The sequence below is a fragment of the Callithrix jacchus genome, chromosome 7 (genome assembly GCF_049354715.1).
Source record: "Callithrix jacchus isolate 240 chromosome 7, calJac240_pri, whole genome shotgun sequence".
Classification (NCBI taxonomy): domain Eukaryota; kingdom Metazoa; phylum Chordata; class Mammalia; order Primates; family Cebidae; genus Callithrix; species Callithrix jacchus.
The window spans coordinates 80,446,715-80,473,548 of NC_133508.1; the positions used below are offsets into that span (position 1 = coordinate 80,446,715).

General features: G+C 42.8%; 1 protein-coding gene across 24 annotated transcripts in view; it reads left to right on the forward strand.

The window, feature by feature from the left end:
• Positions 1–26,834, forward strand: part of ST3GAL3 (ST3 beta-galactoside alpha-2,3-sialyltransferase 3) — a 238,927-nt gene that overhangs the window by 85,008 nt on the left and 127,085 nt on the right. For 11 of the 24 annotated variants that reach the window (XM_017974624.5, XM_017974627.5, XM_054259255.2 and 8 more), the window contains exon 3: positions 3,418–3,465. The exons of the other annotated variants lie outside the window; for them this stretch is intronic. In XM_017974624.5, the coding sequence (XP_017830113.1) occupies positions 3,418–3,465 (48 nt within the window). The remainder of the gene's footprint in view (positions 1–3,417; positions 3,466–26,834) is intronic. 24 annotated transcript variants of the gene reach the window in all.

The window sequence follows — 26,834 nt, forward strand, 5'->3', positions numbered from 1 at the left end:
AATCTTTGTCTTCAGGGAACTTTCAGTTTAACAAAAGAAGAAAAGCAAACAAGGATTATAATGCAGCATAGTGAATGAATGCCATAATAGAAGTACAGTGATGGCCTAAAGAAGAAAGTGAGCAGAATTGATCAGAGAGGTCTTCAAAAAGAGGGGGTCAATTGATTTCGTTTTAATGGAAAAGTGGGAGGGTTTTTTTCTCTCTTAAATGCAAACCTGCAGAGAAGACAGTGTGTCCAGTGTCTGAAGACAGGTACACACCTCTTGGGAAATATAAGTAATTTTGCATATCTGGAACGCAAGGTGGTAAATGAAGCAAATGGTAAAGACATTGAATGACAGAGCTTGAACTTGATCTTACAGGCCACAGGAAGCCTCTGAAGGGTTTTAATCAAGAGCAGAGACACAATCTGTTGTATTTTTGGAGAAATCAGTAGAAAGAATGGATGGAAATGGGTGAAGTTGGAGGCAGGGATGTAGTTTGGGGGCAGTAAGAGCAGTCCCAGCAAAAGGTGATAGGCAGATGTCCAGAAAAGCAAATCTATGCACAGAAAATAACGGTGGTTCCTGGGGCTGGAGGTGGGGGCAGGGAATGACAGAATGGACATGAGGGATCTTTCTGGAGTGATGAAAAATTTCTAAATTGGATTGTGATGATGGTTATGGAGCTCTGTAAATTTTCTAAAAAATCATTCAATTGTACACTTAAAGTGGTATGTGAATTACACCTCAGTAAAGCCGTTTTTAAAAGCAGGTGTTAAGAGGAGTCAGTCTTCTCATTGAGAGGAGATATATGTGAGAAATACTGATAAAGAAGTAGAATTGGCTGGACATGGTGGCTCATGCCTGTAATCCCAACATTTTGGGAGGTCAAAGCAGGGGAATCACTTGAGGCCAGGAGTTGGAAACCAGTCTGGGCAATATGGCAAGACCCTTATCTCTGAAAAAAAATTGAAAAGTTAGCCAGGCAGGGTGGCACATGAACCTGTAGTTCTAGCTGTTTGGGAGGCTGATATGGGTGGATCACTTGAGCCCAGGAATTAGAGGCTGCAGTGAACCACAATTGCACCACTGAACTCCAGTCCAGGGACAGGGCAAGATCCTGTTTCTATTTAAAAAACAACAGAAAGAGGAGGGGTAGGGGGAGGAAGAAGGAAGAAGGAGAAGAAAGAAGAAGGAAAAGAAGAAGGAGAAGAAGAATTGATAAGAGTTAGACATTGATCGTATGAGATAGGATGGTCACCTATCTGTTCAGCCAAGTGTCCTGATTGTGATTCTACATTTTGTAAAAAAGTGGCAACCATACCTTTTTCTCGGCAGATTTCAAAGCATTCAGATCTACCTTTAACTGGCAGTACAGAATATCTGCCTCAGAAACCACATCGTCCAGCTTTCTGCCACCCAGTTCTTAGCAAACACATGGTTATGAGAAAAACAAATTGAGGAAAGAGTGCCTAAATATTTGTGATTCATTCATTTTTCTACACATTGTTATTCAGCAAATATTGAATGTCAGGTGTTATGCTGGTGATGTAGCAGTGAATAAAGCAGATGTGGTATCTGCCTTTATGAAACTTACAACCTAGCAGTGGGAACAGATGTTATGTACAGTTATGATAACTATTGTGTTGAATGTCCATGTGCAATGAGAGAAAATGCCCCTAATCCTAGGGTGGGGTGGCTGTAGATTCTGGTACCATTTGCATCCAGCTGACACTCCTTTGTAGTGAATAAGTCTTTGGAATCTGATCCCTTTTGAGTCTGGGCTCTCTTAGGTTATCTTGGGCCTTACATCATCCTGTGCCCCTTATAATTGTTTTTATTTAACTCTATATTGAATTTATGCCATCATTTGGCATTGGCTTATGTTGTAGGAAATACCCATACAAGATTCACAGCTACTTAGTTTAGAAATGTAGAATATACAATCTTCAACATCATATGGAATCTCCTTTTTGGGGTGGGGTGGGGACAAAGTCTCTCTGTTGCCAGGCTGGAGTGCAGTGGTGCCATCTTGACTTACTGCAAACCTCCACCTCCCAGGTTCAAGTGATTCTTCTGCCTCAGCCTCCCGAGTAGCTGGGACTGTAGGTGCGAGCCACCATGCCCAGCTAATTTTTTTTTTGTATTGTTAGTAGGGACGAGGTTTCACCATGTTGGCCAGGATGGTCTTGATCTCTTGACCTCGTAATCTGCCCACCTCAGCCTCCCAGAGTGCTGGGATTACAGGTGTGAGCCACTGTGCCCGGCCGACATCTTCTTTTATTAGACTCACAGTGTTCTCTCTGATCACTGTACAGTATTTGCTTTTATGTTTTGGTCTTCCAGTTGCTCTGGAGGAGCAGACTCCATCTTGCTTCAGGTCTTCACACATGGCCTTCTTCTACCTTACCTCTACCTTGAATGTCCAATTCCATTCTTGTCGGGTTTGTCCCTCACTTATCCTTCAGCTATGAGTTCAAGCGTCACTTCTTCAGAGAGGTCTTCCCTATCTAGCACCCACTCCCCTTCTGTGCTCAGTCCGGTTCCTAATATAATCTTTCATAACACTCTCTTTTTTTCTCTTTTATCAGTTTCTAGTTAAATAGATTGTTCTTGGGTAATATTTTTTTCTCCTAGACTGATAGCTGAAAGATCCATAAGGGTAGAGACCATGCTTTATCTGTTTGTTACTGTGTGTCAGTCATAGTATGGTATCTTGCACATCGTAGATGCCCAATGCGTATTTACTGACCATTTGATTGAATGAATGAATGAATGAATGCATGCATGCATGCCTTGTGGGTACTGAATCTTGTAACTGTTCATTTCCTTTTTTATTTGACTGTTTGGAGGCTCGGGCCCTGATTCTGCCTGTGGTGTTTATATAGGTACTCATGGCATGCATTTTATGCACTAACATTTCCCCCACTATATAATCTTTTTCCTCTCTTTGACATCTTCATTTTTAAATTCTAGTGTATATTGTAAATTTCAATAGGCCACTTTAAGTCTTTTTTGGGGAAGAAACATTAAACAATTGAGTAGGTAAGTAGAAGAAAGGGAGAGGCCAAAGGGGAAATGTTAGTGCCTTTAACTAGATTCAGGAGGTAAGTTTTATTTTGCTTTGTTTTAATTTCATTTTCACTAGAAGAAGGAAAAAGAAGTAAATTTGATCTGGCAAGAAATGCCACTAAAGAATTTGGGGACTGTCCCTGCCCCGAGACGTCTCCCAGTGTCTGGAGGCAAGGAGAGCTGGGCTGGGCAGGGTCTCCTGGCCCCGTGGATGGGTGGGCATGGGCCTGTGGAGGTTGGCTGTGCAACTGAGTTCCCTTCCTGTTGACTCTCTTTTGAGGGAGGGTTTGGGCAGAGCCAGTGGGAGCTTGTTTTTTTACTGTAAGAAGGAGAAAGAAATGAACTTGTCCTCTTGTGTTGCAGATTCAGCGGTTCTTTCCTTTGACTCCGCTGGACAAACACTAGGCTCAGGTACCAACTCTTCCCCCTCTATCATCTTTTTAGCCCTCAATATTAGCCATATTTTTGTGAAGCCTAATCAAGTATGGGTTTGCTGAGGAGGGCAATGGAATATCCCAGAGTTGGGGGGGACGTCTCAAGAAGCCTTTGTAGAGACTTTATGGTCAGGGAAGCAGAAGAGGGACACACCATTCAGAGAACTTTTCCAATTACTTTAAAAGGGTGCAAGGAGGAGTTGCAGTAGATGCTCCCCCTTCATTCAGAGTTGTCAAGATTCATATAAAAGGATGTCTGTTTTCCATGCACATATCCTGTCTCAGAAAGTGGGGCAGAAGGCATTGAAAGACCCAAAGCTGTGGGAATGCTGGAGCAGATAAACATCAGGGGTTTCTACTAGAAGGCTGGGCTGGTGGGAGCATCCCAGTTTCCTGAGGACACATAGGGCCATTGCATGTTTACACGCACGGCCCATATACTCAAATACAGACCTTTTCCAGGAGAGGAGTACCAAACTGTACTGTGCACTCATGCCAAAATGCATGTAGGCAGACATACTCCTTCTCTTACCTGTTTACAGTGCAGGATACACAGATCAGCACACCTGCCCCAGATTCACCCAGACCCAGTGGAGCCTGGCTCTCCCATGTCTGGGGCAGTTTACCTGCTCCACACCACTGTGCCTGTTGACAGGGAGTGGAAAGAGAAACTGCTTTGATTGCTCAGCTTGCTGCCATTGGGTCCCTATGGGAGCCTCAGAATGACTTGACTTTGAGGGAAGAGCCTCTCTGTGTTTTTAGGTAAAGTTGGGTGGGCATCATACCATGGGTACTGCCAGTGAATGCCAGGGAGACTGCTGGCCTGTTGAGGGCAGTTAATTCATTTGCTGTCCTTAGATATCATAGATTTATGATTCACAAAACAGCCATGAGGTTCAGGCAGTTGTAATAGAGTGGACAAGAGGATAGACATTCAGAGAATGTGATCACAACCACCACTATTTACTGAGGGCCTACCTGTTTTACTGTGTGCTGGCACTGTGCTGAGGGCTTTATATACCTCCCAGTTATTGCTTAAAATCGCTTTTAATTTCTTACTTTTAATGTTTATGGGTACATAGTAGGTGTATATATTTATGAGATACATGAAATGTTTTCATACAGGCATACAATGAGTAATAAATACATCAGGGTGAACGAGGTATCCATTACCTCAAGCATTTACAGTTTGTGTTACAAACATTTCATTCATACTCTTAATTATTTCAAAATGTACAATACATTTTTGTTGCCTGTAATCACTCTGCTGTGCTATCAAATACTAGATCTCCTTACAGTAGTTTTGATATCTTTAATTATAGATAAAGAAGCTAATGTTCAAATACATGAAGTTACTTGTTCAGGGCCATCATCTCTGTCTAACTCTAGATCCCATCTTCCCTCCCTTAGCATCTTTCTATCTCATACCTTGTATGCTCCCCATCAAAATGCTGAGGCAGGAGAAGTCACTTTAAGGTAGAATGGACAGACAGAAAGAGTTCTTAAATGGATCTAAAACTTGTGTCTACTTGTATGGTAAAAGATTGGTCATTTTATAACCTTGTATTAATCAAAAGACCCCTATTAAGAGAGTGAAAAGTGCCGGGCGCGGTGGCTCACTCTTGTAATCCCAGCACTTTGGGAGGCCAAGGGGGGTGGATTGCAAGGTCAAGAGATCGAGACCATTCTGGCCAACATGGCGAAACCCCGTCTCTACTAAAAATACAAAAAAAATTAGCCAGGCGTTTGGCATACACCTGTAGTCCCAGCTACTTGGGAGGCTGAAGCGGAAGAATCGCTTGAATCCGGAAGGTGGAGGTTGCAGTGAGCTGAGGCTGCACCACTGTGCTCCAGCCTGGCAACAGAGCAAGACTCCGTCTCAAAAAAAAAAAAAGAGAGTGAAAAGGCAGGCTGGATAGGCATAGTGGCTCACACCTGTAATCTCAGCACCTTGGGAGGCCGAGGCAGGATGATAGCTTGAGGCCAGGAATTTGTGACCAGCTTGGGTAACACAGTGACACCGCAACTCTACAAAAAAAAAATTAAAAAGCAAGGGCACAGTGGTGTGTGCCTGTAGTCTGAGCTGCTCAGGATGCTCAGCAGGAGGATCACTTGGGCCCAGGAGTTAGAGGCTGCAGTGAGCTATGATTCCACCACTGCACTCCAGCCTGGGTGACAGAGTGAGACCCTGTCTCTGGGTGGGTGGGGGTGGGGGGGGAATAGAGAGAACATGAAAGGAAATCCAGAGTGAAAAAAAGATATTTACAACACAAATAGTCAACAAAAGGTTTGTTTCCAGAACCAGAACAAAGAATGATAGAATTCAATAGGAATAAAGAAGCAATCCATTACAGAAATGAGCAAAGGACTTGAACAGGCTTTTCACAAAAGAGGAAATCCAAATGGCCAATAAACCTATGAAAATATGTTTGATTGCATTAGTACTCAGGGAAATGCAAATTAGAATCCCAATGAAATATCAATACACATCTACGAAATGACGAAACTTGAAAAGCTTGACAATTCCAATGTTGATAAGCATGTGGTACAGTGGAAACTCTGATTTTCTACTTGTTAGAGTGTAATTTGGTACAACCACTTTGGAATAAACTATGGTAATATCTAGCTAAATTTGAATATACAGTATACACATACCTGGTGACTTAACCAATTCCTTCTCTAGGTATATTCTCTGCAGAAATGGATGCTTATACATAACAGGACATATATGCAAGATTTGTGTATAACAGTGTTTATAAGAACGTTGTTCATAATTGTCAAAAACCATCCAAATACCTAACAAGAGTAGAATGAATATGAAAATTGTATTATATTTATAGAGAACAGTAAAAATGAGCAAAACATAGCCAGATGCAGCAGCATGGATAAATCTTAAAGACATATTGTTGGGTAAGAGAAGTCAGACAAAGCAGTACATACTGTGTTTTTCCTTTTACATAAAGTTCAAAAACAAATGAAATTAAACCATATTTGCTTAGATACGTAATACAGTATTAAAACAATAAAGAAAGCTGGGCACGGTGGCTCACACCTGTAATCCCAGCACTTTGGGAGACCGAGGTGGGCAGATCACAAGGTCAGGAGTTTGAGACCAGCCTGACCAATATGGTGAAACCCCATCTCTGCTAAAAATACAAAGAAATCACTGGGCATGGTGGCGCACACCTGTAATCCCATCTACTCAGGAGACTGAGGCAGGAGAATCGCTTGAACCTGGGAGGTGGAGGTGGTTGCAGTGAGCTGAGATCATGCCACTGCACTCCAGCCTGGGTGACAGAGCAAGATAAATAAATAAATCGATAAAGAAAAGCAAGGAATTGAATTCTGTAATAGCTAGATGGTGGTGTTCAAGGGGGTTGATGGTATGTTGGAGGATGGGCACATGGGACCTTCTAGTATGCTGATATATTCCTTTTAGTGACCTGAATAGGGTTACATAGGTGTCCATTTTACAGTAACTCACTAGCTGTGCATTGTATTAAAATGTAAAATATAGGCCAGGCATGGTGGCGGCTCATGCCTGTACTCCCAGCACTTTGGGAGGCCAAGGTGGGCAGATCACCTGAGGTCAGGAGATCGAGACCTGCCTGACTAACATGGTGAAACCCCATCTCTACTAAAAATACAAAATTAGCCAAGCATGGTGGCACATGCCTGTAATACCAGCTACTCGCGAGACTGAGGCAGGTGAATCACTTGAACCCAGGAGGCAGATGTTGCTGTTAGCTGAGATCACACCGTTGCATTCCAGCCTGGGCAACAAAAGCGAAACTGTCTCAAAAAAACACACACATTACAGTAAAATATATCAAATATATAGAAAAGTACTTAAAACTTCAATGTACAGCTAACAGTGTGCAAGGGAATTTTGGTCCTCAGCCTCCTTCTCCCTTGGAGTTATAAAAAGATCTTGGGCTTAATCTGCAAATAACTGTGGACCATGGGAATAAGGCTTCCAGGTTTGTACATGGTTCCCAGTGAAGACTGGCAAAGAATGAGAATTCAGACATCTTCCCACTAATTCCCTCTTAGTGGTGGATAGATCAAGTTGTTTCAGAGTCAGCTTCAGATTGCAACTGGTTTCAGTTTACCTAGCCTTCAGTTTTCTTGACAACACCTGTCAGCTTGCACACCTAGTTCTGCCTTATTCATGCTCTCATGGGATATTTGCAAGAGGCCAACAGTTTTGCTATCTCATGCTTTGCATCTAACCTAAAAGGGAATGGTACCAGGGAAGAGCTGGGCAGAGGTCTTCACAGTGGCCACTGGACTATTTTATTTGGAGAGAATTTACAAAACACTGGACATACCACATTGCCAAAACTGTTTTAGAACTTTAGCAAGATAACTTTGGAATTAATCCTTATTTGAATTTTTTTTTTTTTTTGGAGACAGAGTCTCCCTCTGTCACCCAGGCTGGAGTGCAGTGGTGGGATCTTGGCTCACTGCAACCTTTGCCTCCTGGGTTCAAGTGATTCTCTAGCCTCAGCTTTCGGAGTAGCTGGGACTACAGGTGTGTGCCACCATGCCTAGCTAATTTTTTTTGTTTTTGTTTTTGTTTTTGCTTTTTTTGGTAGAGACGGGGTTTCACCATGTTGGCCAGGATGGTCTCGATCTCTTGACCTTGTGATCCGTCCGCCTAGGCCTCCCAAAGTGCTGGGATTACAGGCGTGAGCCACTGTACCCGGCCTTGACTTTCTTTCTGTTAGAGTAGGTACTTAAAAGTAAGAAAAAAGGTTCCAGTTCCAGATAGGGTGAGTGTGGTCACTCCATCTTATCTCTGAATGCAGCTAAAGGCCTGTTCAGAATGCATTTAATAGCAGTTTGAGGACTCTGAAACATAAACAGTAGCAGAGAGATTGGGGAAGAATAGAAGAATTAAATATATTACTAAACTGGCAGTGCATTTTCTATTTTCCCTTCAGTGTTTCATGTCTTGGACTCAAGGCACCTCAAGCCCCAATAATGGACACCAGGGTACAAACAGCTTCAGGAAAAGACCTCTAGTTAAAGCTCTGGGGTGGGAAAAGGACTCTCAAGGCTCATACAAAGGGGGAAATCCCAAGAGTTTTTCCCCATGCCCCAGCCCCCAGGCAACCCCACACTGATGGTAGTAGGGACAGTGGCAGCAGTAGGGCCTTCAAGCACCTAAAACTGAGGGAGAGTAACCTTCCTCTCTGATCAGCAGAGCTATAGTCCCAAGAGGATGGGCTCAATTTTGGTTGCTTGTTTTCTGTCTTTGCCTTCCTGCTGCTTGGCCCCAGATTTGAGTTCAGTTCAGAAAATTCATGGCAGAATGTGGTAACTAAAGCCCCAGCTTTCTGGCCGGAGGACCAAGAAAGGGAGGCCCAAGGAGCCAGAAGGCACAAAGGAGAAAACAAAGAGAAAAGGAGCTCGGGAAAGCAACCCTTTTAAGTTATCCGTGGACTTCAGGCTAAGCCGAGCTATGCATGGATGTATCTGATTGTAAACAACATACCTAAGACTTTCAGAACTGAACTAAGGGATAGACCACTGCCCAAGTCCCAGACTGAATGCACACACAGAGGACTCTTCTGAATAGGCTTTGAAAATGAAACTGATGTTGAAACCATTACCCACAGAACGCCAGTTGGAATTTGCTGCCTGAACCCAACATGGTCAATTGCCTGCTAAAACAAAAATATGAATATTCTCCACTGGATGTAAACAAGATGTAGAGTCTCATAACAATATTCAAAATATCCCAAATATGAACCAAAATGAAGAATAGGAAAATTTGAACTTGCATAGGAAAAGTTAAATCAACCAATGCCAGTGCTGAGATAACATAGATGTTTTAATAATCTAACAAAGACTTTTTAAACAGCTATGATAAAAATGTTCCCCAAAGTAAAGGCAAATTCTGTTGAAATGAAGAGAAAGCTAGAAAATCTTGGCAAAAACGTAAAGGTTAGGTACAGTGGCTCATGCCTGTAATTCCAGAACTTTGGGAGGCTGAGGCAGGAGGATCACTTGAGGCTAGGAGTTTGAGATCAGCCTGGGCAACATAGTGGAGACCTCAACTCTACAAAATTAAACAAAAACAAATTAGCCAGGCATGGTGGCACACACCTGTAGTCTCAGCTACTTGGGAGGCTGAGGCAGGAGGATTGCTTGAGCCCAGGAGTTCAAGGCTGCAGTTAGCTATGATCACACCAGCCTAGGTATACACTGCACTCCAGCCTAGGTGACAGAGTGAGACCCTATCTCTAAAAAAAATATTAAAAACTTTGAAGTATTTTTAAAAAATGAAGGTCTTAGCAAAGGAGAAAAGAGAAAGAAAATATAAAGAAGAACCAAATAAAGCAGTGAAGAACCAAATAAATCCAATTAGAACAGTAAAGAAAATATTTTAAAAGTTAAGCAGAGCCTCAATAACTTGTGGAACGATACCAGAAGGTTTACTATTCGTGTCACTGGAGTTCCAGAAGAAATATTTGAAGAAACAATGACTAAAATATCCCAAATTTGGTGACCAAGTGTGGTTTATCCTGGGATTGGAAGTCTGGTTCAACAGTAAAAAAATCAGTACAATCCACCATATTAACTTTCTAAAGAAAAAAAACTACATGGTCTTATTAATTGAAGAAAATGCATTTGACAAAATTTAACATCTTTTTATGATAAAAACGCTCAGCAAACATAAAAAGGAACTTCTTCAACCTGATGTCGGGCATCTACAAAAACTTATAGCAAACATCATACTTTATGGCAAAAGACTGGTCTCCCCCTAACATCAGGAAACACTTCTGGAAGTGTAATAAAGCAATAAAAAGGATTCATAATGGAAAGGAAGAAAAAAAGTTAACCCTTTCCTAGATGACATGCTTGCCTACTTAGGAAATCCCAATGAATCTACACAAACATTCCTAGAACTAATACATGAGTTTAGCAAGGTGACAGGATACGAGATCAAAACAGAAGTTCATCATGTTTTCATGTACTAACAATGAACAGCTTTTCAGCTAACTTTAAAACACATTTACAGCAGCTTCCTGAAACCAAATATTTATGTATAAATGCTTATATATAAATCTGATGAAACATGTAAGGGATGTGTATGCTGATACTAGTTCTTCTCCCACTTTTTCTTCCCCATCTACCCAACAGTTCAAGCTGCAAACCTAGAATCCTCTTCCTTTACCCTCTCCCCGTTTCCTGCCTTCACAATGTGTTCTTATCTGGCCGCTTCTTTCTAGCACCACTGCTGAAGGTACCATCTTCTCCTCCCTAGACTAGAAACATCTCCTGACTGGCCTCTGTGTGCCCCCTTGTTGCCTTCTGCACAATGTAGCCAGAGTAATCTTCCAGAAACATAAATTGGATTGTGTCTTGTTACCACTGAAGCCTCTCCAGTGACCTCACAGCACACTTAGAATAAAATCCAAACTTGTCCCTCTTTCCTGGCCCCTACTTACCTCTCCAATTTCCCTGTAGTTCATTTGCCCCCAGTCCACTGCCCTCATGCCACATTGGCATGCCTGCGGCTCCTTGAGGATGCCAGTTCCTTCCTGCCTCTGGGTCTTCATGCTTGCTGTTTCTACTACCTAGACTGCTCTTACCCCCGGCTTTGCATGACTGTCTTCAGGCCTCTGTCTCACCTTCACCTCTGCCAGAAGGTCTTCCCAGACCACTGCATCTCAGGTAGTCCACTCCTGTAACCTCTTCTTCTCTAAAAAGGCAGGTCTTCATTTTTTCTTAGCACGCCTCCTTCTTTCAAGCTATTTGTTTATTTACTTGCACACTCTGAATCTCCCCCACTAGAATGGAGGCTTCATTTGGCCAAGGACATTGTCTGTTTTGTTCATCACTGTATCACTGGTATTGAGAATGCACCTGAAACATAATAGGTGCTAAATAGGCATTAAATGAAGAATAGAAAATTAGGAACAATAATATTCATTAGTTAAGGAGTGCTTGGGATTAAATAAATAATGGCATATCCATGCATTGGAGTAACTGCAATCATTTAAAATGATTGAAGTCTTACTTTTATTGACACGGAAGATGTCGAGGATATTGTTGAGTGAACAAAACGGAAACAGCATGTATATTGAGGCCAAAGGTAAGTAAAATTATGTATGTACATTCATATGTATGTCATATTTATAGAAAGAGATTTCTGGGAAAATAGTCACCAAAATATTTGTAACAGTTAACCCTAGGTAAATGGAGGTTTCAAATGGTTCTTACTTTATTCTTTATAAGTTTTTTTGGCTTTGGATTTTTGTATTGAACATATGTTATTCTTATAACTGGGAAAAAAATTAAGTTATTTTTGTCCAGGGAGGGGAGCTCTCTAGTTTTGTTTATTTATTTAAAAAAAAATTTTTTTTTTTCTTTTTTTTTTTTGAGACAGAGTTTCGCTCTTGTTACCCAGGCTGGAGTGCAATGACGCGATCTCCGCTCACCGCAACCTCCGCCTCCTGGGTTCAAGCAATTCTCATGCCTCAGCCTCCTGAGTAGGTGGGATTACAGGCATGCACCACCATGCCCAGCTAATTTTTTGTATTTTTAGTAGAGACGGGGTTTCACCATGTTGACCAGGATGGTCTCGATCTGTTGACCTTGTGATCCACCTGCCTCGGCCTCCCAAAGTGCTGGGATTACAGGCTTGAGCCACTTGCGCCCGGCCTTCATTTTGTTTAATAATTGCTTGGTGATTGTCGTAGTCTCTTTGGGCTGCTATAACAAAAATATCTTAGACTGGTTAATTTATGAACAACAGAAATTCATTGCTCACAGTTCTGAAGGTTGGGAAGTCCAAGATAAAGACATCAGCAGATTCAGTGTCTGGAAAGGGTCCATTCATTATAGAGGGAAGCTTCTGTGTGCCTCCTCACAAGACAGAAGAGGCAAATAGGCTCCCTCAAGCCTCCCTGATTAAAGTATCAGTCTCATTCCTGGGGGTGGAGCCCTCATGACCTAATTACCTCTAAAGGCCCCACCTCTTAATATTGTCACTTTGGATATCAGATTCCAATATGTGAATTTGCAGGGGACACCAGCATTCATACCATAGCAGTAAGTGTTTATGTCTTATTGACCCTACGTAAGCTCCATGAAGGTTAAGGTACAAACTGCAGAGTGAGCCATTTTTTTCCATTTTCTGTACAAGCAGCTGTTTTGACATGCTGTCCCTCCTAATCCTCCTGCAGCTTAGTGCAAGATGCCCTGGCATAGCCCGGACACAGTTGATGCTGTGAATAGGATTGAATTCACTGCAGTACTCAGCCCTAGACATCTACTGTTTTCCCAAGACAGAAGGGAGATGAGTGCAGTGACATCTTTGGCTGCCATGGGAGGGGCTTCTATCTACTGTGTGAGGCTACCAGGCCTCCTTCTGTAGTCTGTGATTCTCTTACTTTGGGCCAAGGATGTGTCATGTGCCCTTGGCCCCCAGTATGCCACACTGGAGAACAGCTGTGCTGTGCTCAGATGGAGGCCTGATAGTCACAAGGGACTCTGTTATCAGAAGCTTCTTCCTAGGCCTCTTACCTCTCCCACACCAACATACACCCATTTGAGATTGGATTTTAGTTTGCAAACGTCTAAGTTATTTTACTGGATCAGTTAATTTAGTGTAGGTCAGTGGGTTTTTCTGTGTTTATTTTAGAAAACTGCTTTTCCTTTTAGTTTGTCTTTGATTAATTAATCCCATGTTATGGTTTATTTCCCTTCCTTGAGATGATGTGGGAGCTATTTGCACTTTGGCCAGCCCTTCTCGGGCCTCTTTTGACTCTCATGATTCATGTGTGGCATGGCTAGGGCCTTCTGACATTACCCTGGGGAAGGGGATGGGAGGCAATAGTATATCATTGCTGTCATGGAAACTGTGCTGCTAGGAGTGAGGCTCTGCTTTTCTGGTTTCCTCTGAGAGTCGTGGTGGCATAACGTAAAGAAAAGAATCAGACCTGGGTTGGTTCAGCAGTATACCTGCTAGCCTACTTCCTGATTGGGGAATCTTGAACATACCTCCCCTGTCTAAACCTCTGTTTCCTCATCTGTAAAACAGAGATAGTACCTGCTTCATGAGGCTGTGTAGGTGACAGTACTGAGAACACGATGAATACAGATAAATAGTAGTTGTTCTCAGTCCCTTCATTCTGCAAGCCTGACAGCCCATTTGGAACTTTGCCAACTTCCTCCTCCATCCAAGCCATGGCATATATTACATATGCTTAATATAGCCCATGACTTTTTTTTTAGAGACTGTACAGTGACATTTCTTAAGATGTAATAGACCTGTTTAGGCTAGAATGGGTCCTTGTTCCATTTACTGCCATTCCCTTTGTACTTAGCAATTCATCATAGCCCAGAGATTGGAGCCAAAGACCACTTTAAAGAATATCTGGCAGCAGAGCTGCTTCTCTGGGTAGATGGGTTTTCTTGCCTCATGGACTCTTTTGCCTTGTGGCTTTTGTGAATTATAATTCGAAGCATTGCAATTTTGTGAATTATAATTCGAAGCATTGCAATTTTCTGATAGAGCCAAGTTCATGTTTTTAGCCCCAAAATACCAAACTTTATATATCTCAATAATGCTCCTTAAATTGGTGTTCATGGGCAATATTCATGGTTGTCATCAGTAGCAGTCATTTAATAAGCATCTGCTTTGTGCCAAGTACAGTGACAGCTGATTGGAATTTGTGGTGGTTCATTACAAAGAAAAAAGGAAGTGGGTCACTCAAAACGGAAAATGCCAGTAGCATGTTAGGCTCATCATGTACAACTGTATTCCTTGAAATTCCATTCTGGGGCTCAGTATCCTGAAGGTCAGGCTACACTAGGATACCTGGCTTCAGGAACCTTCAGGAAGCTCTCTCTTTATCCTAGAATAGGATCTCACTGCACAACTTGGTACTCCCAACGGTTTTCACATCAGAGTGTAGGTAGGAAGTAATATTTATGTGCTATACTAATACAAACAGGAGAGGACTTGGAGTTATCTACATAGGGCGTTGTGAAAACATTTGTGCTTTAAAAAAAAAATTATATATATATATTATATATATATATAATTTTTTAATATATATTATTTTATATATATATATATATAATTTTTTAAATATATATATATTAATATATATATATAAAACAGAACTCTGATGAACAGGCCAGGTGTGGTGGCTCACATCTATAATCCCAGCACTTTGGGAGGCCAAAGCAGGAGGATCAGTTGAGCCCAGGAGTTTGGGACCAGCCTGGGCAACATGGTGAAACCCTGTCTCTACAAAAATAAATACAAAAATTAGCTAGGCGTGGTGGTGGTGTGCCTGTAGTCCCAGCTACTCAGGAAGCTAAGGTGGGAGGGTCACCTGAGCCCAGGGGATCAAGACTGCGGTGATCCGAGATTGCGCCACTGCACTCCAGCCTGGGCAACAGAGTAAGACCCTGTCTCAAACAAACAACAAAAGAATTATGATGAGCAAAATGAAACACAAAGTATTAAGAAATCTATTAAATGTTGAATTGCTATGCCATAAAAATCTTTTCAAGTTTTTTTAATTAAAAACTTGAGCTTGTTTCAGTGTTCATAAATTTTTATTCAGGATTTTTTCCCGGGAAGGCTTTGCATAACTCCTGTCAGGGCTTTTTAATGATACTCTCCTAAAAAATACTCAAGTTGGCTGGGCTCGGTGGCTCAAGCCTGTAATCTCAGTACTTTGGGAGGCTGAGGCGGGTGGATCACGAAGTCAAGAGATCGAGACCATCCTGGTCAACACGGTGAAACCCTGTCTCTACTAAAAATACAAAAAATTAGCTGGGCATGGTGGCGCGTGCCTGTAATCCCAGCTACTCAGGAGGCTGAGGCAGGAGAATTGCCTGAACCCAGGAGGCGGAGGTTGCAGTGAGCCAAGATCGCGCCATTGCACTCCAGCCTGAGTAACAAGAGTGAAACTCCGTCTCAAAAAAAAAAAATACTCAAGTTATCTTCAAAAAGAAATTTCATTCACACAAATAACTGATAAAAATGTAAAATCATTTTTATACTTATTCAGAAGTTTACAACAGTTGAAATCATATTTTAAAAATCCAACAGCTCTTCCTTTTCTTTCATCAAAATTGTAAGGTTGAAATTTCTTCAGTTAGAACCAATGGATTTCAAATCTAATCTCACCTTTTTGTATCAGATATTTTAAAATGGCATGAAGCTCTATTGCAAAATGTATATGAATTCTTAGAGCAGTCACCCTGGAGTTGGATGGAGATCATAAAAGGCTACATTCAGTGCACATATGTGAGGACGGGTGTGTTGGCCTTCACCTGGAGCTGTGCTCCCCTGGGGTCCCCACCTGGCCTGCCTGCCACTGACCAGCAGCCTCTTGGGCTACACTCTGCTCCATGAATTTTTCATGCAAGATTTTTCATGGAACATAATTTTTACTTGAAAGTACAATTGACAAACTATGGTTTTTCAGACTTTGGAATTTTGGCGGACATTTTCTCAAATGAAAGTGAACATTATCACTTCCAGGGAAATAACTGACAGTATTTTGTTTCCAGTGATGAAATGTGATTTCACGTGACAGCTTCTCAATACTTAAATTTTAAATTAAACAAGGGTTAGAAGGCTGACCCTATTTTACAGCCTCTCAATTGTTTTTTTGGTTTTTTTTTTTTTTTCTTCTTTTTTTTTTAAGATGGCATCTCACTTGGTTGCCCAGGCTAGAGTGCAGTGGCACGGTCTCTGCTTCCCGGGTTCAAAGGATTCTCCTGCCTTGGCCTCCGAGTAGCTGGGACTACAGACACCCACCACCACACCCGGCTAAGTTTTGTAGTTTTAGTAGAGATGGCATTTCATTATGTTGGCCAGGCTGGTCTCGAACTCCTGACCTCGTGATCCACCTACCTCAGCCTCCCAAAGTGCTGGGATTACAGGCATGAGCCACTGCACCTAGCCTAGTCAATTTTTATAAGTGCTCCCTACATGGCTTAAAAAGAGGCCAGGCACAGTGATACACACCTATAGTCCCAGTTACTCAGGGGCTGAGGTGGGAGATCACTTGGGCCCAGCAGTTTGAATCCAGCCTGGGCAGCAGTTTGAATCCAGCCTGGGCAGCATAGCAAGATCCCCTCTCAAAAAAAAAAAAAAAAAAAAAGAATGTACATTCTCCATTTGTTGGATGTAAGCTTCTCTGCATGTCTGCTAGTTTAAATTTAGTCATTGTTCTGTTCATATATTCTGAATTCTCACAGACTTTGTGAGCCTGATTTTTCAGTGGTTTATGATGATGGTAGACCAGCTGTGTATTTTTATTTTAATTCCGTTAATTTTGCTTTATGTGTAGCGAGGTTTCGTTGTTACATGTATTCACACTTTAATATATAGCCTCTTATGTCCAGTTTCCGAACCTTCTAAGAGTTTATTACATCAGTGTTCCAGTGTTCATCCAACAAGTTATATGAATCTTTTGCTGTGACTAAGAAGACTGACTTATTCCTTTAAAGTGGCAATGGAAGAGTTAATGGTTAATTTCAAAGACATCTGAAAAAGGACTTTGTGCATTCACAGCTCTGACTTGGTGCACGTGCAGGAGAAAGGCATCAGTCATGTCATTCCCCACCTGGAGCTGGGCAGAGACACACATGCTCCTTGGTCAGTGATTTTTGTAATCCTGGGCTTTCCAGCCTGGCCAAGGCAAGAAGCCTATGCTATCAGACTAAACATTTCTGCTGGCTTTCTGCTTTGATACCTGCGGAGGAGAGTATCTTCAGGTTCTAGGAGAGCTAGAATATCAGTGCACCTTGTGCCTGGCTGACCTGGGATTCCCAGAGTGTTCTGTACTTAGTACGGATCTGGGATCATTGGGCTGCTGGTAAGACCCAGACTTTCAAGCCAGCTACCCCAGAGGTGAAGTGTCCCTGAAGTGTTGGTACACTCAAAATAGCAGTTACTTTGTATAAAACAAATTCATATGTAACTCTAAGGACACATTTGTATAAAGGAGATGTGCTGGGGTTTGTGACTGTGCCCAGTCCCAGCAGTAAAGAAGCTCTGCTCCTGTATTCCTGGAGCATAGTGCCTGTGCCTTCCTGATTACTTTCTTTTCTAGTTTACACTTCCTAAAGATCATGCTTAAATTTTCCTGCTAGTCAGGGAACTCTGTGATGGCCATGCACAGATTAAGTCATCAGTAACGTGACTATGAGGCTGGGGCTGAGAGTAAGGTGCTCCTGAGCAGGCAGATTCTGGTGACTCAGGAGACTCAGGAAGTCTGTGGAGAGGGTTAAATATAAGGCCTTTATACATGATGGGAGGAAACTACTTTGGCAAACAGGGAGTTCATAAAGGGAACCCCACAGCAAAACCCAGAAAATAGTGAGTGTGAAAGGCATTACATAAATAGTGTGGCAGACAGTTGCACCTAAGAAGAGCCAGAGGAGGTTCACTGTGGGCAGGTGGCTGTGATGTCATCAGAAAGGCTGGGAGCCAGAGCAAGGGAATCACCACAGTCAAAGATGTCAGGTGAGGGAGAAGGAAAGGGAGAGGTAGCCCCTGCTGCTGCCATCACTGCCACCGCCAACACTGCCCATCGCTGCAAGGGGTGGAGGAAAAGACTCCAAAAGACTTCATGTCTCAGGGCTGCTTGTTAGGCTGCCTTGCTTATTTGGTCACTCTGTCCACCCCCTCCATCCATTCAGCACATTTATGGAACACTAGCTCTGTGCCATATGCGATAGTAGGTTCAGAGGTGAGCCCTGCCCTTTAGGAGGACCCAAATACAAATAAGCTAGGACAGCTTAATTGAAAGCAGCAAAAACTGACTGGAAATAACTGTTTTTATTTTAAAAAGGAATTTACCAGAAGGACATGGGTACCCACAGAATCTAATTAGAAGCTAAACATCCAGCCCTCAGAAAGAACATGAGGGGCAGCCCCAGGAATCTAGGTTGATCCCTGTCTTCAGCACATTGTTTTTTTCCCTGGTGTCACTGAGTTTAAGGAATAAATTGTCCCACTAATCTAGCTTTTGTCAGGTGCCTACACTTTGGACATAAATCCCATCGACAGTCTCACCACTTGCCTGCAGTGGGAGAAGAAGGAAACCCAAGGGGCTTGTTTCTAAAAGGACAGAAACAACAGATGTGCACTGCAAGTTCATGAGTAAGTTCTGGAAGGGGTGGAGAGCATAGATAAGGTGCATTTAGGCTGACAAGTTAGATGAGAGATGTCGTTCATTCCACATTCCTTCCGCATGCCACGCATAGTGTTAGGTGATGCAACTGCGAGGGAAAGAAGAGCCTTAGTGGAACTTGTAGACTAGCAGAGAAGAGGCACCTGTCAGTCAATGAGTAGTTACAAACTGGAGAAAGTACACTGTGGCACAGGAGCATGTGAAGGGTGATGTCTACACAGGGAGGAAAAGGAACGCTCTTCTAAAAGAGGGCCTTCAAAGTAGGGTCTAAAGAATGAGCAGGAATTAACCAAATAAAGAGGTACCTGATTCAAGGAACTGAAAGAAGCCAAAATCACCAAAGCACAGAGCAAGGGAGACAATAGTATAAGGCAGAGCTGGAAATTTAGGGAAAGATGTAAAATCCTTGTATTATAAGAATATCTGTGAAATTGAGCTTTGGTGATGGCTCTATCTTGAAGGATAAGCAAGGTGAGTGAAGGCATTGTAGAAGAAATGTCACCTGCAGTAGTAGCTCTCAGGCATAAAGGCTTCCTAGAAGGGAGTGGCAGAAGATGAGGCTGAGAAGACAGATCAAGAGGTTGCCACATGAACCAAGCAACAGTGAAGACTCAAGCAAAAGCAGTGACAGGATAGGGAGGGAGCAGGGTCTATATATAGAAATGAGAGACATTAGGGTACACCAAAATTTCTTTCTTGGAGGACTGGATGGTAATGCCATTATTTAAAAACAAGAAGAATCACAGCTGGAAGGCTGGGGAACAGGCGAAGATAAGTCTGATTTGTACGATTTTGAGCTAGAGATAACTGTGGGTCATTTAGGAATAATATGTAGGAAATAACCAATGTGAAAAGAGATTGGGAAATTATTTAATTTTTAAATTTTCAAACAGGGTCTCACTTTCATCGCCCAGGCTGGAGTGCAGCAGTACAGTCATGGCTCACTGCAGCCTAGAATTTTCTGGCTCAGGTGATCCTCCTGCCTCAGCCTCCCCAGTAGCTGAGACCACAGGCGCACACCACCACACTCGGGTAATATTTTGTAATTTTAGTAGAGACAAGGTTTCACCATTTTGCCCAGCCTAGTCTTGAACTCCTGGGCTCAAGTGATCTGCCTGCCTGGGCCTCCCAAAGTGTTGGATTTACAGGCATTAGCCACCACACCCAGTCAGGAAAATATTTTAAATGAAGAGAAAGGCATGTTCAAAGGCCTGGAGATGATAAAGTTATGTTGGAGAAAGATGAAATAGGTCAGCCTGGCACGAGCATTGAATATGGCAGGGGTGATGCCGGCAATCTAGAAAGGAAGTTGGAATGGTAGCTACAGGCCAGGTCATGAGGGACCTTGTAGATGAAGAGATTGGGATTCGTTCTGAGAACAGTAGAGTCCAACTAAAGGTTTTAAGCAGGATTGTGATATGGCCATATTTATCTTACAGGAAGATAGCTCTGATTACAACACAGAGCATCTATTAGACAGGGGCAGGGAGACCCAGCTATAACAGGAGGCTGGTACAGCAATCCAGAGGAGAAGTAAAGCTGACTTGGCCAAGGAGAGTAGAAATGGAGAAAAGTAAGTAGATTTGAGATCCATTTAGAACATGGAATTAAAAGGACATACCAATTATTTAGATCAAAGAAGAGAGAAGCCGGAATAAAGGAATTCTCTCAGGTTTCAAGCTTGCCCAGCTGGGTGGATAATGGTGCTGTTTATTAAGGTGGGAAATCCAGAAAGATGCTCTGGGTGTGTAGGAGGGTGATGAAATGAACTCTGGGAGGGTGTGCTTTAGGTTTTAAGTGCCTGTAGGACACTGAACTGGAGCTGTCCAGGAGGCAGCTAGATAAACAAATGTGGAGCTCAGCCAGGTGCAGTGGCTCACACCTGTAATCCCAGCATTTTGGGAGGCCAATTCGGGCAGATCATGAGGTCAGGAGTTTGGGACTGGCCTGGCCAACATAGTGAAACCTCATGTCTACTAAAAATACAAAACACTAGCCAGGCATGGTGGTGGGCACCTGTAATCCCAGCTACTCAAGAGGCTGAAGCAGGAGAATCGTTTGAACCTGAGAAGTGGAGGTTGCAGTGAACCAAGATCACATCACTGCACTCCAGCCCAGGCAACAGTGTGAGACTCCATCTCAAAAAAAAAAAAAAAAATGTGGAGCTCAGGAGAGAGGACTGGGCAGGAATGAGAGATTTGGTTTGGGTGCAATGGAAGGATAATTGGGCAGGCTGAACTGAGTGTTGAGCAAGGTGTCTAGTCTGAATAAAGAAGTGAAGAAAGGAGAAATAACTAAAAAAAAGAGAAAAAATATGTGGAAATACTTTCAGATGTTGAACAATTGGTAGTATAGGACATTAATCTCTGAAAGAAGGGAAGCAGATGAGGTTAGCCCTATAATTTCCTGAGCCAACTGCCTGGAGAGTTTCCAGTCCACGTTGTAGAGAAGGAGAACCCAAGAGTCCAAAGCCGAGGTGACAGCTGAGAATTTGTGGAGGCCAGGCCTACTGAAATTCACAGATCACCAGAGAGGAGAGAACTGCACAAAGAGAGAGCTCAGGGGATCTGTTGCAAGTCCCCCTTGGACTTCTCAGCTGATGAGTACATGTGGATGGGAAAACTACCAGAATCTGGGGAAAGAACCACTGGAAAAGGGCAGGTAGAATAATCCCTAGAGATCACACAAGGCTGGGAATTGTGGAAAAACTATAATGAATGGGGTACCACATTGTGTACTCAGGAAGGTATTGCCTTAGCAGTGGGTAAAATTAATAATGGTGCAAAATTAAACTTAAAATTCACTCTTGCCTGTAATTCTAACCCTACAAAGCTTAAAAGCAAGCCTTTAAAGACTCAAACTGTTTCCAAGTGATTTAATTGTACCTCAAAAATACTTAAGGAATACAGAGGTATCCTATCCCCAACAAGATAAAATTCACATGGCTGGCAGCCAATTAGAAGTTACAAGGCAATTCAGAAAAGCATGAAAATACAACCCATAATGAGGGAAAAAAACAGTCAATAGAAGTAGGCTTAGAGATGACACGAATGATAGAATTAGGGGTATTACTTCATATTCCTGTGTTCAAGAAGGCAGGGGAAAGCATGAGAATGTTAAGGAAATGCATGTAATATATGAAAAAGAACTCCCAGAGATGAAAAAATACAATATCTGAGATGAAAAATTTACTAGATGAATAATGAGCAAATTAGACACTGTAGAAGAAAAAAATAGTGAACTAGAAGATACAGCAATAGGAACTATCTAAAATGAAACAGAGTGAGGGCTGGGTGCTGTGGCTCACACCTGTAATCCCAGCACTTTGGAAGGCTGAGGCAGGAGGATAGCTTCAGGCCAGGAGTTCAGCCTGGGCAACATAGTGAGACCCCTGTCTCTACAAAAAGTTTAAAAATTAGCCAAGTGTGGTGGTGCTTGTCTGTAGTCCTAGCTACTCAGGAGGCTGAGGCAGGAGGATTGCTTGAGCCCAGGTGTTAGAGGCTACAGTGAGCCATGATTGTGCCACCACTCTCCAGCCTGGGCTACAGATTGAGACCCTGTCTCTTAAAAAACGAAAAGGAAAGAAACATAGAGTGAAACACTACTGGGGGAAAGAAATGAACAGAGCACTGGTGAGCTGTGGGGCTTCAATCAGTCTAATACACGTGTTATTGGGGCCCCTAAAAGAGGAGGGCAGAAAAATATCTGAAGAAATAAGAACGAAATTTTTTTCAAATGTAATTAAATCCCACAGATCCAAGAACCCCAAGGATGCCAAACACAGAAAGATGATAAAAACCACAGCACTGTGTGTCATAAGCACTCCCTTCTCATTTCCCACAGGTGCTTTGCAAAGGGGAGGAAAAGCAGCCTCTCCTGGAGAGTCTCAAGAAAAGCCTTGAAGGGTCTGCCAGGCTACACTTGTGGCAGGAGGTAGAGGGGGTGGGCTGGGTGTTTGGAATGGGGCATCAGAGGGCGTTATGAGAAGGGTTTGACAGAGGACCGAGGATGAGAGAAATGGGGTCCATGGCTCATTCTAACTGGCTATGCACTTTCCTGGGAGATTTAGCTAGCTCTTAAGTTTTCCAAAGATTATTCCTACTCTTTGCGAGAGGACTTTATTTGTTCAGGACAACACCTTCCTTCTGGTAATGCTCCTTGTAACTATGCGTATCGCATGGGAGTCATCATTTTCCACCAACCCCATCTCCTTAGTCTCTGTGACTAGAACAGAATGAAGAGCTGGTGCAAGCTCCACCAGCCCTAGCCTTTCCCCAGGAGTTTCTCCCTGGGAGCAGAAGGGAAAATGCAATCCTTGCCAGTGGCAAAGTGGAAGATGTTTGCCTACAGGTTGCGGGTGGCCATGTTGCCTCAATTACCAAGAAAGCTCACCAGGGGAGAGTACAGGCAACAGAGGGAGGCCATTGGTACATTCCAGTCATTTTCGGCCACCCCTGAGACCCTCCGCACTCTGGCCCTTCCCACGTTTTGGTTATGTGAACCATTAAATCACCCTGTTCACCTAAATTAGTGCAACCAGTGTGTTGAGCATGGAGGAAATGTGGAGGGATCATCACAGACACCTTCATTTTGTCTCCCACTGTTCCCTTAAAATGTTGTTATGTCTTTAATACACCTGAAGTAATAAAAATTCCATGGTCACAGTGAGTTGCTGTTTCCAAAATTAGAGTGTCCTGTCTTGTGTAAGAGTCACAGCTTTTAATTCATGAAAGCTGCAGTTGTTCCCTTCCCCCAGTAGGGCTTAGTGCTGGCAGGTGCCTGACAGGGAAAGGGCATGCCTTGCTTGTCTTTCCTCTTCCCTCCTCTGCCAGCTATTAGCTGCTGCCTCTGACCTCTCCCGGATTGCTGTGGGAGGGAGAGAGAATGAGCAGTAAAGACCTAGAGTGTTTGCACTCTGGACCTGACAAGTGGTTAAAGCTGACTCTGGTGGGGTGCTTTTGTAAGTGTTCTGATGACCTGTTTCCATCGTGGGCCCCTGTTCTCTGCGGTTCTCCCAGTATGGGTAATGCTTGTGCCTCTGCCTTGCTCCTCACTTCTGCAGCCCCTGGAAATCCCAACATTTACCCCCTGCTTCTGTTGGCCGAGGGCCGGTCAACCCTCCAGGCAGATCTTCTGGAGAGGACCCAAAACAAGCCCATACCAGCTCCTTCATGCATTGGTTTTTGCCAGAGATTTTGGGAGTGCAGGCCAGTCCCCATGCAGTGCTCTCCTGCAGCCAGCCCGCCCATCATCCATCACCCAGCATATCCTCTAGACTTGCTGGGTAGGAGGCGGGCCCCAGGCAGCCCATTGAGTTCTCCATACCTTATGGCCCTGTCAGCCTTCCTTCAGCAGGCTGGAGTGAGAGACAAGTACCCATCCTGCCTGGTTCATAACACAACTCCCCATAAAGCAGTTTTCAAATCCTCTCTCCCTTCATCTTCAGCAGCCGATTACTATTTATATGTGTTGTAGGAAGGCCTTTGGAATTACATAAGTATTCAGAGATTTCCTTTGAAAATCTGCATCTTAGTCTAGTGCTCCACTATGGTGTCTGAAATGTATCACCTTACAGGCCTGGGTAAAATTTTCTTTCTAACATCCTGTTACACTAATTTGATTTGGATTTATGACTATTGGGACCAAATAATCCTGATAACAGTCAACAAATATTTATTAAGCATCTACTATGAGCAGCTGCAGCTCTCATGAGCTGTCAGTCCACATCATCTTTACATTTTTCTTGAATCTATTTGCCAATGTTTATAAACTTAATTTTACCTTAAAAATCCAGATTCCTGGCTTGAAAAAAAAATCAGAAGATGTGGTAATGTGGGGCCTGTGTTGGTGCCTGGCGCAGTTAGCAGGAGCTAGTGGGAGCTGCCCTTCAGCAGGGCATGCACTGTCCAGATGGACTCAGTTCCCACTGGGTTCTGATGCTAAAGCCAAGGCCCAGTTGCCATTCAGTTGCCATTTATCATGAGTGTCATTATTCTGGTACTCATGTCTCTTTTTTGAGAGCTGTATGGGTACAGTGACCCTTCACTGTGTTGCCCAGGCTAGAGGGCAGTGGTATGATCACAGCTCACTGCAGTCTCTGTCTCCCAGGCCCAAGCCATCTTCCTGCCTCAGCCTCTGGAGTAGCTGTGACTATAGATGTGCACCAACATGCCCAACTAATTTAAAAAAAATTTTTTTTGAACAGATGAGGGCTCACTGTGCTACCCAGGCTATTCTCAACCTTCTGAGCTCAAGCAACCCTCCCACATTGGCCTCCCAAGGTGCTGTGATTACAGCACTGTGTCCTGCTCTCGTGTCGCTTAATGAAAGAGAGAAAACAGATAGACCAAGAGAGCCATGAAGGGACAAACTTGCTTTAGAAATGCAGAGTTCTTAGAAATTCAATATGCAGTGTGTGTGCGTGTGCATGTGTGCGTGTGCGTGTGTGTAAAACAAAACAAAACTAAGATGCCACTGGCAAATAATAAACCCCAGATACAATTATTTTTACTATACAGAAAATATATGGGAGAAAAAACAGCGAATCGAAAAAAAAAAAGATTCCAACAAGACTTGTTTTTTAATGCAACTAAAATAAGTAGTGTGAGCTGCTGCTGTATGAGGGTATTACATTCTCCTGCTTCCCTCTCTCTGCTCTCTCTGGGTTATGCTCTCTCTTGCTTAGCCCCTGGCATTTGAGTTTGCAACAATGAGGGAAACATTCTCTGGCCTCTCTGGAAGGAATCTGCCAAAGTATGGATTCGTTGTCTAAGGGAGTCTTAGCTCAGGTCTGAGGAGCAATAGTACGAGAGTTCCCCCATGGTTGTCACCACACAAGGAAACGGTAACAGGTATTTGGCAAGTTGATGAGGTTTCCTTTTTATGGAATGATAAAATAGGATTGTTGAAAGATCACTTAACTTTGACACTGACTCTTTGCAAATTGTATTTTTAGTTTTATTTTATATATAAGACTTTTTTGTTTTTCTTACCAATGCTTGTAAGTTCTTGATATGTTAAGGCAAGTCTTTCATCCATTTGTTTGCGTTAGAGCAGAACCAGAATTATTTTGAGGAAAAGCTTTCACTTGCTCAAGGGTATTCTCTTGGGAGGCAAGCCTTCTGTTGAGTTAAGTGTCCTTGCTGGTATCTTCAATTTTAAGAAGAGGATTTATTTTCTCTTCACAGCTCAGATGATTTTGAAAGCAATGAATCTGGCCTTAATTGGCCTTGCAGAATGACTCCTGGGAAGTACTTGTCAGCTTGTGTAACTTCCCTCTTTTGGCCATTCACTGCTTATTAAAGTCTGAGTTCCTTGAAAGCTTTGCTGCCTGGCCTTTTCCATTCAGTATTTTGGTCTTGGTATTTTGTTTTACCCTCAGATTGAGCCAGGCCAGCTTAGCTAAGAACTGTATTCGTAGGCCACCTTATTCATATGCCAAAATATGCAAAATATGGCATAGACAAACACACACACACACACACACACACACACACACACACACACTCTGCAGTTATGGAGCAGAGCCATAAGAAATAATCCTATGACACTTCCTATGATTTTCCAGATAGAGATGTTTTTGAGAACACAGGAAATTTCCCTCAAGTCTTAGTATCAAGAATAGCTGTGATTCTCCTGGTTTATTTTCTGGATACTGCTGAACCATGAAATCAGTGCTTTGCACTTAGTTTTAGCTGTTGAAAATCTTGGGGACAGATCTGTAATCTTCCTCCAGCAAGCACACAGGGCCCTAGGATGTTCACTTTTGCTATTTTCCTTACCCCTGCATTTTCCTATTTTTATGTCCACTTTGGCCCCAGATTTCTCCTTTTTAAAATCTCATACTACATACAATTTTGTAGAACTGCTTCAACCTCATTTTAGAATGAGGTAAGATGTAAAGAACTTAAATAAATTAAAAGTTTTTATCTGATTGGTCACTTGTTACAAACATCAGTTTTTCTTTAAATTTTATGGTAAACTTGCTGTTCTTTATGTAATCTGATCTGTTGGTTCATTATGATGACCATAAAGAGAACTGGCATGGATTTGAGGACCCATGTCTCTTAGCCATGGAGAGACATGGCTAAGATGGCTGATTCAGCAAATGCTGTGTTTAGAGCTTAGAGGAAGCAGAGATTGCAACTGAGCCTCTTATTTTTCG